Source organism: Octopus bimaculoides, chromosome 2, assembly GCF_046866305.1.
Source record: "Octopus bimaculoides isolate indiv1 chromosome 2, ASM4686630v1, whole genome shotgun sequence".
NCBI lineage: Eukaryota > Metazoa > Mollusca > Cephalopoda > Octopoda > Octopodidae > Octopus > Octopus bimaculoides.
This window is the reverse complement of record NC_142929.1, coordinates 7797649-7814475: the sequence shown is the minus strand read 5'-3', so window position 1 is coordinate 7814475 and position 16827 is coordinate 7797649. Positions and strand designations below refer to the sequence as shown.

At 37.0% G+C, this 16827-nt stretch overlaps 1 protein-coding gene across 1 annotated transcript in view; it reads left to right on the top strand.

Moving 5' to 3' along the window:
• LOC106867629 (uncharacterized) overlaps positions 1–16827 on the top strand; it is a 252388-nt gene that overhangs the window by 125236 nt on the left and 110325 nt on the right. Inside the window, exons 67-83 of the mRNA XM_089340670.1 lie at positions 1584–1828; positions 1948–2131; positions 2653–2913; positions 3525–3769; positions 3849–4065; positions 5885–6037; positions 7886–8130; positions 8250–8433; positions 8955–9263; positions 9874–10118; positions 10198–10414; positions 12234–12386; positions 14235–14479; positions 14599–14782; positions 15304–15564; positions 16176–16420; positions 16500–16716. Coding sequence (XP_089196796.1) covers positions 1584–1828; positions 1948–2131; positions 2653–2913; positions 3525–3769; positions 3849–4065; positions 5885–6037; positions 7886–8130; positions 8250–8433; positions 8955–9263; positions 9874–10118; positions 10198–10414; positions 12234–12386; positions 14235–14479; positions 14599–14782; positions 15304–15564; positions 16176–16420; positions 16500–16716 — 3810 coding nt within the window. The remainder of the gene's footprint in view (positions 1–1583; positions 1829–1947; positions 2132–2652; positions 2914–3524; positions 3770–3848; positions 4066–5884; positions 6038–7885; positions 8131–8249; positions 8434–8954; positions 9264–9873; positions 10119–10197; positions 10415–12233; positions 12387–14234; positions 14480–14598; positions 14783–15303; positions 15565–16175; positions 16421–16499; positions 16717–16827) is intronic.

The window sequence follows — 16827 nt, the reverse complement described above, 5'->3', positions numbered from 1 at the left end:
AGAAATGTTCTCTGTGGGACAATCCCCTTTCAGTTCAGGCTTCTGCAGCAATAAGCAAGCTGATATGACCCTCAGGTATCATTCTGCTAACTGGTGGCATTGAATGAAATCATGCTCCCACATGGTGCATGTTTGTTTTACGGTGTTTATCCCATGTATGTTGATTTCTGCAATGGCTGAAACAAAAGAACAACGTACTTCTGTGAAATTCTAATTGGTGCCAGTTAAAATGGTAGCTGAAATAGTTGTCATTCTTCAAACAGTGTAGGAATACACTGCCATGTGAAAAATGCAAGATTACGAGTGGTTTTCATGTTTAAGGACTGGTCGCCTTTTGCTTGCAGACGAACCCTGTTCAGAGCGACTGTCTGTCTTCGAAGCAAATAAAAACATCTTGAACGTTCATGAACTGATGTTGGAGAGACATCACTGAATAACTGATGAATTTGTTGATATAACTTTTGTATCCTGGAGCTTGTGCCAATGAGTTTTGAGTGATGGATTGCAAATGAGAGGAATTGCAGCAAAATTTGTGCCTCGCGTACTCACGGAAAGTGAGTAGCAGTCAAAACTGAATACGTGCCGAGAACTGAAGGTACAATTAGGTGCTGACAGGAACGTTTGCCTGAAGGTCATCACTTGTGATGAAATCTATTGTGTTGGCTGTGACCTTGAAATGAATGAGAAATTGTGTAAATGGAAGCATTCAATATCACCATGCCCTGAAAATGCGCATCAAGTGAAGTCTAATGTCAACAAGATGCTGATGTATTTCATTGATACGAAATGAGGTGACCACACTGAATTTGTTTGTGATTGTCGAACACTTAACCAGACATTTTACTTGGCAGATCTTAATCATTTGCAAGACACTGTGGAACAAACTACCCTGATGTGTGTGAAAGTGGAGGATGGTGGTTTCTTCGTGGCAATGTGTCTGCACACACCGCCTTGTGGGTGGGATGTTTCTATCAAAACTGTTATGACACCACTTACGTGCATTCCTTATTCTTTGGATCTTGCTCCCTGCAACTTGTTTCTGCTCCCCAGAATGAAAAAAGCCTTAAAGGAAAATGTTTTATGAATGTTGATGAGGGAAGAAAAATAACTGATGAAGGCGTTAAAAGGTATCGCTTTGCAATAGTTCCAGAACTGCTTTGAACTGAGGAGAATGCGTTTGGATCGACACATTGCTTGAAACTGAGAATAATTGGAAGGCAATAAATGTGTTAACATGTAAAATTAAGTGCATAAAACAATATTGTAAAGTTGTGGTTACTTTTGATTACACCCACGTAGGCATTATTATTGAGAGGTTTATCTAAAAAGCAGAAAGTAACATATTGTGCTCTATGCATTTGTTGTTAGACATATTTGTTTTTAATCATAGCCCCATTGAAATTGCAATTCTTGTATATCTCTCCTTTGATATTTATCATTTATCTTAAGTTATGTATGTCTTTCGATATGTTTATATTTATCAGCTTGATTGATGTTTACCTTGCAATTATGAAATTGTATATATGCTTCAGTATATAGAAAATATATATTTAGTGTGCGGTGTATTGTTTTCCTGTTTGCAGTCAAATGTGAAGGTGTTTATGGAATGGACGACAAAGCAGTGATACCAGACAGTGCAATAAAACTGTATCCTGCTGGTAATGCAAGTGATATTCGACCGAGTGGACAAGGTTGGAAAACGAATACTACGGAGAATAGGATTATTTATATAGATATTGGAGATGACCTTAACAACGGAGGAGAAGTTTATCTTGTGACATCAAAGAATGTAGAAATTTATCAAGTAGAATTGTTTGGAAAAGTAAAGGTGAGTTTAATATTTGCCTGGTGTGTGTGTTTGCAAAGTTTTGATATGTGATATGCACTGCTTTCTCTGAGTGTGTATTTTCTCCATTTACATTAAATGTACCCTTGTGGTTTTTACAGGAACCGGAGTCTGAAGTAAGTGAAACACCAGAGAGGGTTGTTTCTCTGTTACTGACACCTACAGAGGCTTTTAGCATTAAACCTGGAACGGGAAAAACAAAGATTCAACTGACCATTGTTGCCACTACCAATGAAATCCCTGTGGTAGTGACTGTTTCTGTGAAGATATGTGTGAAACCAACAAGTAAGCACAAAACTGATGATGTTAATAGCCAATACCATTTATGTATGATTGTTGCATGTCATCACAACAGATTGCATTGCAATGGAAATGGAATGGAAGAGTTGGTAAGGTTCATTCCAGTGCACGAACATGTGGGATACATTTTGAATAATGTGGAAATAGGTGCAGAAATTTAAATATCACAATCTCAGAGATAGATATAGGTTTGTATAAATGATTCTTCCAGCGAACACGTATTATCAGATAGCCAGGAATAGATGATTTTCACATTGCCAAGATTGTTGTAATGTGAAATGTAATTCTCATCACATTATATGTAATGTAAATATATGTGATGTTGTGTGAGATTCATTGTATTGTAGTAAATAAGATGAGCCTTCAAAAAACCACTGGAAATGAGAGTTGCATGTGAAAAATGTCATTTTGTACATGTTAATGAGAATGCATATAATTGCTCCTAAATTTCATGTTTGAAATGTGTGACTGGTACACTGAATAGAATATTTTTGCTTTCTTCTTAGCTTACAAATCAACACCAAGCGTTTCAACATTGATCCCTACAAGTATATCAACAAGAGTGTCACCTAGTTTGCCTACCACAGTGTCACCCAGTGTGTCTACAACAGTATCACCCAGTGTCTCTACAACAGTGTCATCCAATGTGTCTACAACAGTGTCACCCAGTGTGTCTACAACTGTGTCTACAACTGTGTCGCCCAGTGTGTCTACAACTGTGTCACCCAGTATGTCCACTGTACTGAGTACAGTGTCTACCACACCATGTAAGTATTGTAATCTAATGTCTATTGGTCATTCATAATAACATGTTTGAAAACACTTGCATATATTTCAGAATTGTAGCTTTCTGTGTCATTCGCTTTGGATTTTCTTAAATTTAATCTCCATTGCTTTCATTTCTGATATTTGCGTTGTGACAGATATGAATAATCTTGTTGCTGAAACTTGCATAACTCTTCTATTCCACTTATTAGTGTGCATTACATTAGTTGTGAGCATTGGTGTTGATAGAATGCAGAGAGACTGAATGGAAACGTCACAATTTTGCATGCATTGAAAGACATGCCTGTTTGGGAATAAGAATGTGTATTTTTCTGTTGTTGTTATGAGAATCAGATTTTATCCATTTTTTATTTAATGTATCATATTTAGATTTGATGAAGTTGATATTTGTGTTCATTATGCTATTGAGACGTGAAACATGATGACATTGATATTGTCTTGTGTATTTGGAATAATCCTATGTAATAATTGCTATGTATTTTGCATGGAATAATGCTGTCTTGCTTGTGAATGAATTTCACATCTTATATCCTGCTATTGTTCAGTGATTGTCAGTTTTGTGATGTTGTATACGTTATTGATTTTTTTACAGTGGAATGCGAAAATATTGAAGGAATGTCTGATGAAAATGTGATACCAAATGCTGCAATAATATTGTTCCCTCAGGACTATACGTGGAATGTTCGTCCAACTGGATCTGGTTGGGAAACTAAGACAGCAGGAAATAGATTTATGTATATAGATATTGGTGATAAGCTTAACTCCGGTGGACGAATTTCTCTTGTTGTTTCCGAAAATGTAAAATATTATGAAGTAAAAATGTATGGAAGATTAAAGGTGAGTTTGATTTTTGATGAGTGTGATTTTATACATATATATACATAGCTGCAACTGTATTGAATATAATCTTTTACAGAAATCTACATCTGGGGAAACATATGTGTTTGGAGAAAGTGCTACTAACCAGAGGACTATGCCAGAATATGTTGTTTCTCCACTATTGCAACCCAGTGAAGGATTCATAATAAAACCAAACAGTGGCTATGGAAAGGTTGCATTGACCATTAGTCCCCGTAGTCCAAAAAGGCCGATGAGAGTGACTGTTTCTGTAAAGTTGTGTGTGAAACCATCAAGTAAGTGTGAAATTAATGATTTAAATAGCAGAAATCATTTATAAATGATGTTTGTCAATTATTGAAAACAATTCCATTGCAATAACAACGAAAAGACAGAATTGCTTTAGTTGCTTGTTTGGAGTGTATGTATGTGGTCTGATCAATATGTATGCAGACTGTTGCTATAATAACGAAGCTAGCGCACAGAGATTGAAGCTTCTTGGCACAAATTGACCTTGTACACTGATGTTCATGCGTACGAAGTTTTAACTTTCTAGCTCACTTTCGCTGTTTACTACAGTGCTTAGAAGGAATGTCTGTGATGCAAGAATGTCTCATTGACCATGACAGGAAGCTGAGCAGAGAATCATCTTGATCATCGTTAAACATCCATTGTTGATGCAGCAATGGGTTGGACGGCATGACAACGACTGGTAAACAGTGGGTCTTCACCAGACTCTAGTCTGATTTGCCAAGTTTTCTATGGCTGGATACCCTCCATACCACCTGGCAATACATGCTCAGAGACCAATGCTAAGGTTTCAAAAAGTTTTCATTGTTTTTGGACAGAACTGAGAAGATCTTGTAGAACTGAAACGTGAATATATTTTTGGTCAGCTGAAAGCAGATTTGGCACAAAGTTGGCAGACACATGTCTCACACCTAAAATGTCTGTGATAATGGACTGAACTGAACTGTAATTAACCTGCACATCCTCTTGTAACGCAAGGATTGTGTGATTCGAGAATTTCTCCTCGCAGCTGCACACACATCTGTGATATTTTTCTAAGCTCTTCTGGTTACATGTCTTCCAGAACATTTGTCAATATCAACATTTTTTCGGGCATCTTAGAAATGTGTGAAACACTCATACTCGTCTGTGCAGCTCATTCACCCCTCTCCATACACTTTCTGCAACTTTTCACAGCCTTGTGAGCCAGTATTACCGTGAGAACTTTCTCTGTGATGGTCAATGCGACGACCACACGCTACACACCTTCCTTCCAAGCACTGCTGCAAACAAGAGGAAGTGAGCTAGAATGCACAACAGAGATGAAGGTCAGTCATTGCCAGGTGGCTACACTCAGTGTGCTTTAGCTTCATTACTATGGCAACAGTCTGGGTACTTATTGATGAGAGCTTGCGTATGGGAGCTAAATTGGCAATTAGTAGGAAATATTGATAAATATGTATATTACATATGTAAGTTATGTTTTGTAGTTTCAGTCATTAGTTTTGAGTCAGCGTTGTGGGGCAGCTCTTTGAAGATTCTAGTGGAACAAATCAACTCCAGTATTTCTTACTGTTCTACTAACCTGGTCCTATCATTTTGGACGTTGCTTGAGTACTTGAAATTCGTCCTCTATTTCTGCTAGTTATTCAGGTGTAATAAGAAGGTGTGTCAACATCAGGTATCTCCAAAGGGCAGCCAGGCTTAAATTCCTTGTTTCTAGCCTCGTTGTCTACAATAAAGAAGATGTGGCCGAGAACTGAACCTTCGTAAACTATCCGTACACAAAACATGTGGTTTTGCTCATTGCTGATTTGAACTCTACTGACGGCTTCTTTCTTAGTGGGTTGTGCAACCTGCACTGACCACTCATAATTTTAGAACCAGATATAGGAACAGTCAATCATGTGAAAGTCCATGTCTATTTTGACAAAAGATAAATGGCGTGGTTTATTACTTTCTAGAAAATTATGTGAGCTGATGGTATTTTTCAGGAAATTTGAGTTGCATGGGGAAATGTCATGTTAATTAGAATGCATATTATTGCATGTAAAGTTTGTATTTGCAATGTGTGTCTTGAATGGAATATCCTTGTTAATGTTTTAGCTTACCTTTCAACACCAAGTGTTTCAACACTGATCCCTACTAGCATATCAACAACAGTATCACCTAGTTTGTCTACAACAGTGTCACCCAGTGTGTCTACAACAGAGTCACCCATTGTCTCCACTGTACTGAGCACAGTATCTACCACACCGTGTAAGTATGGCAGTCTCAGGTTTATAGGCCAATAATATTTAAACAAGATGAAAAATTCTCATGTATATCTCAGGTTAATACGTATCTTCATGATTTACATAATACTTTTGAAATCCTAAGATAACTCTTATTGTTTTCAGTTTTGGTAGATAATTGGTGTGTGTAGTAGTCCTATGAATAATTGGTTCTTTTCTGTTTTGATGTTCACATTTAATGTATTTGTATACAGTGTTTCGAATATACAAAGGAATACCCTAAAGTAACCGGAAATGTTCTCTGTGGGACAGTCCCCTTTCAGTTCAGGATTCTGCAGCAATAAGCAAGCTGATATGACCCTCAGGTATCATTCTGCTAACTGGTGGCATTGAATGAAATCATGCTCCCACATGGTGCATGTTTGCTTTAAGGTGTTTATCCCATGTTTGTTGATTTCTGCAATGGCTGAAACAAAGGAACAACGTACTTCTGTGAAATTCTAATTGGTGCCGGTTAAAATGGTAGCTGAAATAGTTGTCATTCTTCAAACAGTGTAGGAATACACTGCCATGTGAAAAATGCAAGATTACGAGTGGTTTTCATGTTTAAGGACTGGTCGCCTTTTGCTTGCAGACGAACCCTGTTCAGAGCGACTGTCTGTCTTCGAAGCAAATAAAAACATCCTGAACGTTCATGAACTGATGTTGGAGAGACATTACTGAATAACTGATGAGTTTGTTGATATAACTTTTGTATCCTGGAGCTTGTGCCAATGAGTTTTGAGTGATGGATTGCAAATGAGAGGAATTGCAGCAAAATTCGTGCCTCGCGTACTCACGGAAAGTGAGTAGCAGTCAAAACTGAATACGTGCCGAGAACTGAAGGTACAATTAGGTGCTGACCGGAACGTTTTCCCGAAGGGCATCACTTGTGATGAAATCTGTTGTATTGGCTGTGACCTTGAAATGAATGAGAAATTGTGTAAATGGAAGCATTCAATATCACCATGCCCTGAAAATGCGCATCAAGTGAAGTCTAATGTCAACAAGATGCTGATGTATTTCATTGATACAAAATGAGGTGACCACACTGAATTTGTTTGTGATTGTCGAACACTTAACCAGACATTTTACTTGGCAGATCTTAATCATTTGCAAGACACTGTGGAACAAACTACCCTGATGTGTGTGAAAGTGGAGGATGGTGGTTTCTTCGTGGCAATGTGTCTGCACACACCGCCTTGTGGGTGGGATGTTTCTATCAAAACTGTTATGACACCACTTACGTGCATTCCTTATTCTTTGGATCTTGCTCCCTGCCACTTGTTTCTGCTCCCCAGAATAAAAAAAGCCTTAAAGGAAAATGTTTTATGAATGTTGATGAGGGAAGAAAAATAACTGATGAAGGCGTTAAAAGGTATCGCTTTGCAATAGTTCCAGAACTGCTTTGAACTGAGGAGAATGCGTTTGGATCGACACATTGCTTGAAACTGAGAATAATTGGAAGGCAATAAATGTGTTAACATGTAAAATTAAGTGCATAAAACAATATTGTAAAGTTGTGGTTACTTTTGATTACACCCACGTAGGCATTATTATTGAGAGGTTTATCTAAAAAGCAGAAAGTAACATATTGTGCTCTATGCATTTGTTGTTAGACATATTTGTTTTTAATCATAGCCCCATTGAAATTGCAATTCTTGTATATCTCTCCTTTGATATTTATCATTTATCTTAAGTTATGTATGTCTTTCGATATGTTTACATTTATCAGCTTGATTGATGTTTACCTTGCAATTATGAAATTGTATATATGCTTCAGTATATAGAAAATATATATTTAGTGTGCGGTGTATTGTTTTCCTGTTTGCAGTCAAATGTGAAGGTGTTTATGGAATGGACGACAAAGCAGTGATACCAGACAGTGCAATAAAACTGTATCCTGCTGGTAATGCAAGTGATATTCGACCGAGTGGACAAGGTTGGAAAACGAATACTACGGAGAATAGGATTATTTATATAGATATTGGAGATGACCTTAACAACGGAGGAGAAGTTTATCTTGTGACATCAAAGAATGTAGAAATTTATCAAGTAGAATTGTTTGGAAAAGTAAAGGTGAGTTTAATATTTGCCTGGTGTGTGCGTTTGCAAAGTTTTGATATGTGATATGCACTGCTTTCTCTGAGTGTGTATTTTCTCCATTTACATTAAATGTACCCTTGTGGTTTTTACAGGAACCGGAGTCTGAAGTAAGTGTAACACCAGAGAGGGTTGTTTCTCTGTTACTGACACCTACAGAGGCTTTTAGCATTAAACCTGGAACGGGAAAAACAAAGATTCAACTGACCATTGTTGCCACTACCAATGAAATCCCTGTGGTAGTGACTGTTTCTGTGAAGATATGTGTGAAACCAACAAGTAAGCACAAAACTGATGATGTTAATAGCCAATACCATTTATGTATGATTGTTGCATGTCATCACAACAGATTGCATTGCAATGGAAATGGAATGGAAGAGTTAGTAAGGTTCATTCCAGTGCATGAACATGTGGGATACATTTTGAATAATGTGGAAATAGGTGCAGAAATTTAAATATCACAATCTCAGAGATAGATATAGGTTTGTATAAATGATTCTTCCAGCGAACACGTATTATCAGATAGCCAGGAATAGATGATTTTCACATTGCCAAGATTGTTGTAATGTGAAATGTAATTCTCATCACATTATATGTAATGTAAATATATGTGATGTTGTGTGAGATTCATTGTATTGTAGTAAATAAGATGAGCCTTCAATAAACCACTGGAAATGAGAGTTGCATGTGAAAAATGTCATTTTGTACATGTTAATGAGAATGCATATAATTGCTCCTAAATTTCATGTTTGAAATGTGTGACTGGTACACTGAATAGAATATTTTTGCTTTCTTCTTAGCTTACAAATCAACACCAAGCGTTTCAACATTGATCCCTACAAGTATATCAACAAGAGTGTCACCTAGTTTGCCTACCACAGTGTCACCCAGTGTGTCTACAACAGTATCACCCAGTGTCTCTACAACAGTGTCATCCAATGTGTCTACAACAGTGTCACCCAGTGTGTCTACAACTGTGTCACCCAGTGTCTCTACAACTGTGTCACCCAGTGTGTCTACAACTATGTCTACAACTGTGTCGCCCAGTGTGTCTACAACTGTGTCACCCAGTATGTCCACTGTACTGAGTACAGTGTCTACCACCCCATGTAAGTATTGTAATCTAATGTCTATTGGTCATTCATAATAACATGTTTGAAAACACTTGCATATATTTCAGAATTGTAGCTTTCTGTGTCATTCGCTTTGGATTTTCTTAAATTTAATCTCCATTGCTTTCATTTCTGATATTTGCGTTGTGACAGATATGAATAATCTTGTTGCTGAAACTTGCATAACTCTTCTATTCCACTTATTAGTGTGCATTACATTAGTTGTGAGCATTGGTGTTGATAGAATGCAGAGAGACTGAATGGAAACGTCACAATTTTGCATGCATTGAAAGACATGCCTGTTTGGGAATAAGAATGTGTATTTTTCTGTTGTTGTTATGAGAATCAGATTTTATCCAATTTTATTTAATGTATCATATTTAGATTTGATGAAGTTGATATTTGTGTTCATTATGCTATTGAGACGTGAAACATGATGACATTGATATTGTCTTGTGTATTTGGAATAATCCTATGTAATAATTGCTATGTATTTTGCATGGAATAATGCTGTCTTGCTTGTGAATGAATTTCACATCTTATATCCTGCTATTGTTCAGTGATTGTCAGTTTTGTGATGTTGTATACGTTATTGATTTTTTTACAGTGGAATGCGAAAATATTGAAGGAATGTCTGATGAAAATGTGATACCAAATGCTGCAATAATATTGTTCCCTCAGGACTATACGTGGAATGTTCGTCCAACTGGATCTGGTTGGGAAACTAAGACAGCAGGAAATAGATTTATGTATATAGATATTGGTGATAAGTTTAACTCCGGTGGACGAATTTCTCTTGTTGTTTCCGAAAATGTAAAATATTATGAAGTAAAAATGTATGGAAGATTAAAGGTGAGTTTGATTTTTGATGAGTGTGATTTTATACATATATATACATAGCTGCAACTGTATTGAATATAATCTTTTACAGAAATCTACATCTGGGGAAACATATGTGTTTGGAGAAAGTGCTACTAACCAGAGGACTATGCCAGAATATGTTGTTTCTCCACTATTGCAACCCAGTGAAGGATTCATAATAAAACCAAACAGTGGCTATGGAAAGGTTGCATTGACCATTAGTCCCCGTAGTCCAAAAAGGCCGATGAGAGTGACTGTTTCTGTAAAGTTGTGTGTGAAACCATCAAGTAAGTGTGAAATTAATGATTTAAATAGCAGAAATCATTTATAAATGATGTTTGTCAATTATTGAAAACAATTCCATTGCAATAACAACGAAAAGACAGAATTGCTTTAGTTGCTTGTTTGGAGTGTATGTATGTGGTCTGATCAATATGTATGCAGACTGTTGCTATAATAACGAAGCTAGCGCACAGAGATTGAAGCTTCTTGGCACAAATTGACCTTGTACACTGATGTTCATGCGTACGAAGTTTTAACGTTCTAGCTCACTTTCGCTGTTTACTACAGTGCTTAGAAGGAATGTCTGTGATGCAAGAATGTCTCATTGACCATGACAGGAAGCTGAGCAGAGAATCATCTTGATCATCGTTAAACATCCATTGTTGATGCAGCAATGGGTTGGACGGCATGACAACGACTGGTAAACAGTGGGTCTTCACCAGACTCTAGTCTGATTTGCCAAGTTTTCTATGGCTGGATACCCTCCATACCACCTGGCAATACATGCTCAGAGACCAATGCTAAGGTTTCAAAAAGTTTTCATTGTTTTTGGACAGAACTGAGAAGATCTTGTAGAACTGAAACGTGAATATATTTTTGGTCAGCTGAAAGCAGATTTGGCACAAAGTTGGCAGACACATGTCTCACACCTAAAATGTCTGTGATAATGGACTGAACTGAACTGTAATTAACCTGCACATCCTCTTGTAACGCAAGGATTGTGTGATTCGAGAATTTCTCCTCGCAGCTGCACACACATCTGTGATATTTTTCTAAGCTCTTCTGGTTACATGTCTTCCAGAACATTTGTCAATATCAACATTTTTTCGGGCATCTTAGAAATGTGTGAAACACTCATACTCGTCTGTGCAGCTCATTCACCCCTCTCCATACACTTTCTGCAACTTTTCACAGCCTTGTGAGCCAGTATTACCGTGAGAACTTTCTCTGTGATGGTCAATGCGACGACCACACGCTACACACCTTCCTTCCAAGCACTGCTGCAAACAAGAGGAAGTGAGCTAGAATGCACAACAGAGATGAAGGTCAGTCATTGCCAGGTGGCTACACTCAGTGTGCTTTAGCTTCATTACTATGGCAACAGTCTGGGTACTTATTGATGAGACCTTGCGTATGGGAGCTAAATTGGCAATTAGTAGGAAATATTGATAAATATGTATATTACATATGTAAGTTATGTTTTGTAGTTTCAGTCATTAGTTTTGAGTCAGCGTTGTGGGGCAGCTCTTTGAAGATTCTAGTGGAACAAATCAACTCCAGTATTTCTTACTGTTCTACTAACCTGGTCCTATCATTTTGGACGTTGCTTGAGTACTTGAAATTCGTCCTCTATTTCTGCTAGTTATTCAGGTGTAATAAGAAGGTGTGTCAACATCAGGTATCTCCAAAGGGCAGCCAGGCTTAAATTCCTTGTTTCTAGCCTCGTTGTCTACAATAAAGAAGATGTGGCCGAGAACTGAACCTTCGTAAACTATCCGTACACAAAACATGTGGTTTTGCTCATTGCTGATTTGAACTCTACTGACGGCTTCTTTCTTAGTGGGTTGTGCAACCTGCACTGACCACTCATAATTTTAGAACCAGATATAGGAACAGTCAATCATGTGAAAGTCCATGTCTATTTTGACAAAAGATAAATGGCGTGGTTTATTACTTTCTAGAAAATTATGTGAGCTGATGGTATTTTTCAGGAAATTTGAGTTGCATGGGGAAATGTCATGTTAATTAGAATGCATATTATTGCATGTAAAGTTTGTATTTGCAATGTGTGTCTTGAATGGAATATCCTTGTTAATGTTTTAGCTTACCTTTCAACACCAAGTGTTTCAACACTGATCCCTACTAGCATATCAACAACAGTATCACCTAGTTTGTCTACAACAGTGTCACCCAGTGTGTCTACAACAGAGTCACCCATTGTCTCCACTGTACTGAGCACAGTATCTACCACACCGTGTAAGTATGGCAGTCTCAGGTTTATAGGCCAATAATATTTAAACAAGATGAAAAATTCTCATGTATATCTCAGGTTAATACGTATCTTCATGATTTACATAATACTTTTGAAATCCTAAGATAACTCTTATTGTTTTCAGTTTTGGTAGATAATTGGTGTGTGTAGTAGTCCTACGAATAATTGGTTCTTTTCTGTTTTGATGTTCACATTTAATGTATTTGTATACAGTGTTTCGAATATACAAAGGAATACCCTAAAGTAACCGGAAATGTTCTCTGTGGGACAGTCCCCTTTCAGTTCAGGCTTCTGCAGCAATAAGCAAGCTGATATGACCCTCAGGTATCATTCTGCTAACTGGTGGCATTGAATGAAATCATGCTCCCACATGGTGCATGTTTGTTTTACGGTGTTTATCCCATGTTTGTTGATTTTTGCAATGGCTGAAACAAAGGAACAACGTACTTCTGTGAAATTCTAATTGGCGCCGGTTAAAATGGTAGCTGAAATAGTTGTCATTCTTCAAACAGTGTAGGAATACACTGCCATGTGAAAAATGCAAGATTACGAGTGGTTTTCATGTTTAAGGACTGGTCGCCTTTTGCTTGCAGACGAACCCTGTTCAGAGCGACTGTCTGTCTTCGAAGCAAATAAAAACATCCTGAACGTTCATGAACTGATGTTGGAGAGACATTACTGAATAACTGATGAGTTTGTTGATATAACTTTTGTATCCTGGAGCTTGTGCCAATGAGTTTTGAGTGATGGATTGCAAATGAGAGGAATTGCAGCAAAATTCGTGCCTCGCGTACTCACGGAAAGTGAGTAGCAGTCAAAACTGAATACGTGCCGAGAACTGAAGGTACAATTAGGTGCTGACCGGAACGTTTTCCCGAAGGGCATCACTTGTGATGAAATCTGTTGTATTGGCTGTGACCTTGAAATGAATGAGAAATTGTGTAAATGGAAGCATTCAATATCACCATGCCCTGAAAATGCGCATCAAGTGAAGTCTAATGTCAACAAGATGCTGATGTATTTCATTGATACAAAATGAGGTGACCACACTGAATTTGTTTGTGATTGTCGAACACTTAACCAGACATTTTACTTGGCAGATCTTAATCATTTGCAAGACACTGTGGAACAAACTACCCTGATGTGTGTGAAAGTGGAGGATGGTGGTTTCTTCGTGGCAATGTGTCTGCACACACCGCCTTGTGTGTGGGATGTTTCTATCAAAACTGTTATGACACCACTTACGTGCATTCCTTATTCTTTGGATCTTGCTCCCTGCAACTTGTTTCTGCTCCCCAGAATAAAAAAAGCCTTAAAGGAAAATGTTTTATGAATGTTGATGAGGGAAGAAAAATAACTGATGAAGGCGTTAAAAGGTATCGCTTTGCAATAGTTCCAGAACTGCTTTGAACTGAGGAGAATGCGTTTGGATCGACACATTGCTTGAAACTGAGAATAATTGGAAGGCAATAAATGTGTTAACATGTAAAATTAAGTGCATAAAACAATATTGTAAAGTTGTGGTTACTTTTGATTACACCCACGTAGGCATTATTATTGAGAGGTTTAGCTAAAAAGCAGAAAGTAACATATTGTGCTCTATGCATTTGTTGTTAGACATATTTGTTTTTAATCATAGCCCCATTGAAATTGCAATTCTTGTATATCTCTCCTTTGATATTTATCATTTATCTTAAGTTATGTATGTCTTTCGATATGTTTATATTTATCAGCTTGATTGATGTTTACCTTGCAATTATGAAATTGTATATATGCTTCAGTATATAGAAAATATATATTTAGTGTGCGGTGTATTGTTTTCCTGTTTGCAGTCAAATGTGAAGGTGTTTATGGAATGGACGACAAAGCAGTGATACCAGACAGTGCAATAAAACTGTATCCTGCTGGTAATGCAAGTGATATTCGACCGAGTGGACAAGGTTGGAAAACGAATACTACGGAGAATAGGATTATTTATATAGATATTGGAGATGACCTTAACAACGGAGGAGAAGTTTATCTTGTGACATCAAAGAATGTAGAAATTTATCAAGTAGAATTGTTTGGAAAAGTAAAGGTGAGTTTAATATTTGCCTGGTGTGTGTGTTTGCAAAGTTTTGATATGTGATATGCACTGCTTTCTCTGAGTGTGTATTTTCTCCATTTACATTAAATGTACCCTTGTGGTTTTTACAGGAACCGGAGTCTGAAGTAAGTGAAACACCAGAGAGGGTTGTTTCTCTGTTACTGACACCTACAGAGGCTTTTAGCATTAAACCTGGAACGGGAAAAACAAAGATTCAACTGACCATTGTTGCCACTACCAATGAAATCCCTGTGGTAGTGACTGTTTCTGTGAAGATATGTGTGAAACCAACAAGTAAGCACAAAACTGATGATGTTAATAGCCAATACCATTTATGTATGATTGTTGCATGTCATCACAACAGATTGCATTGCAATGGAAATGGAATGGAAGAGTTGGTAAGGTTCATTCCAGTGCACGAACATGTGGGATACATTTTGAATAATGTGGAAATAGGTGCAGAAATTTAAATATCACAATCTCAGAGATAGATATAGGTTTGTATAAATGATTCTTCCAGCGAACACGTATTATCAGATAGCCAGGAATAGATGATTTTCACATTGCCAAGATTGTTGTAATGTGAAATGTAATTCTCATCACATTATATGTAATGTAAATATATGTGATGTTGTGTGAGATTCATTGTATTGTAGTAAATAAGATGAGCCTTCAAAAAACCACTGGAAATGAGAGTTGCATGTGAAAAATGTCATTTTGTACATGTTAATGAGAATGCATATAATTGCTCCTAAATTTCATGTTTGAAATGTGTGACTGGTACACTGAATAGAATATTTTTGCTTTCTTCTTAGCTTACAAATCAACACCAAGCGTTTCAACATTGATCCCTACAAGTATATCAACAAGAGTGTCACCTAGTTTGCCTACCACAGTGTCACCCAGTGTGTCTACAACAGTATCACCCAGTGTCTCTACAACAGTGTCATCCAATGTGTCTACAACAGTGTCACCCAGTGTGTCTACAACTGTGTCTACAACTGTGTCGCCCAGTGTGTCTACAACTGTGTCACCCAGTATGTCCACTGTACTGAGTACAGTGTCTACCACACCATGTAAGTATTGTAATCTAATGTCTATTGGTCATTCATAATAACATGTTTGAAAACACTTGCATATATTTCAGAATTGTAGCTTTCTGTGTCATTCGCTTTGGATTTTCTTAAATTTAATCTCCATTGCTTTCATTTCTGATATTTGCGTTGTGACAGATATGAATAATCTTGTTGCTGAAACTTGCATAACTCTTCTATTCCACTTATTAGTGTGCATTACATTAGTTGTGAGCATTGGTGTTGATAGAATGCAGAGAGACTGAATGGAAACGTCACAATTTTGCATGCATTGAAAGACATGCCTGTTTGGGAATAAGAATGTGTATTTTTCTGTTGTTGTTATGAGAATCAGATTTTATCCATTTTTTATTTAATGTATCATATTTAGATTTGATGAAGTTGATATTTGTGTTCATTATGCTATTGAGACGTGAAACATGATGACATTGATATTGTCTTGTGTATTTGGAATAATCCTATGTAATAATTGCTATGTATTTTGCATGGAATAATGCTGTCTTGCTTGTGAATGAATTTCACATCTTATATCCTGCTATTGTTCAGTGATTGTCAGTTTTGTGATGTTGTATACGTTATTGATTTTTTTACAGTGGAATGCGAAAATATTGAAGGAATGTCTGATGAAAATGTGATACCAAATGCTGCAATAATATTGTTCCCTCAGGACTATACGTGGAATGTTCGTCCAACTGGATCTGGTTGGGAAACTAAGACAGCAGGAAATAGATTTATGTATATAGATATTGGTGATAAGCTTAACTCCGGTGGACGAATTTCTCTTGTTGTTTCCGAAAATGTAAAATATTATGAAGTAAAAATGTATGGAAGATTAAAGGTGAGTTTGATTTTTGATGAGTGTGATTTTATACATATATATACATAGCTGCAACTGTATTGAATATAATCTTTTACAGAAATCTACATCTGGGGAAACATATGTGTTTGGAGAAAGTGCTACTAACCAGAGGACTATGCCAGAATATGTTGTTTCTCCACTATTGCAACCCAGTGAAGGATTCATAATAAAACCAAACAGTGGCTACGGAAAGGTTGCATTGACCATTAGTCCCCGTAGTCCAAAAAGGCCGATGAGAGTGACGGTTTCTGTAAAGTTGTGTGTGAAACCATCAAGTAAGTGTGAAATTAATGATTTAAATAGCAGAAATCATTTATAAATGATGTTTGTCAATTATTGAAAACAATTCCATTGCAATAACAACGAAAAGACAGAATTGCTTTAGT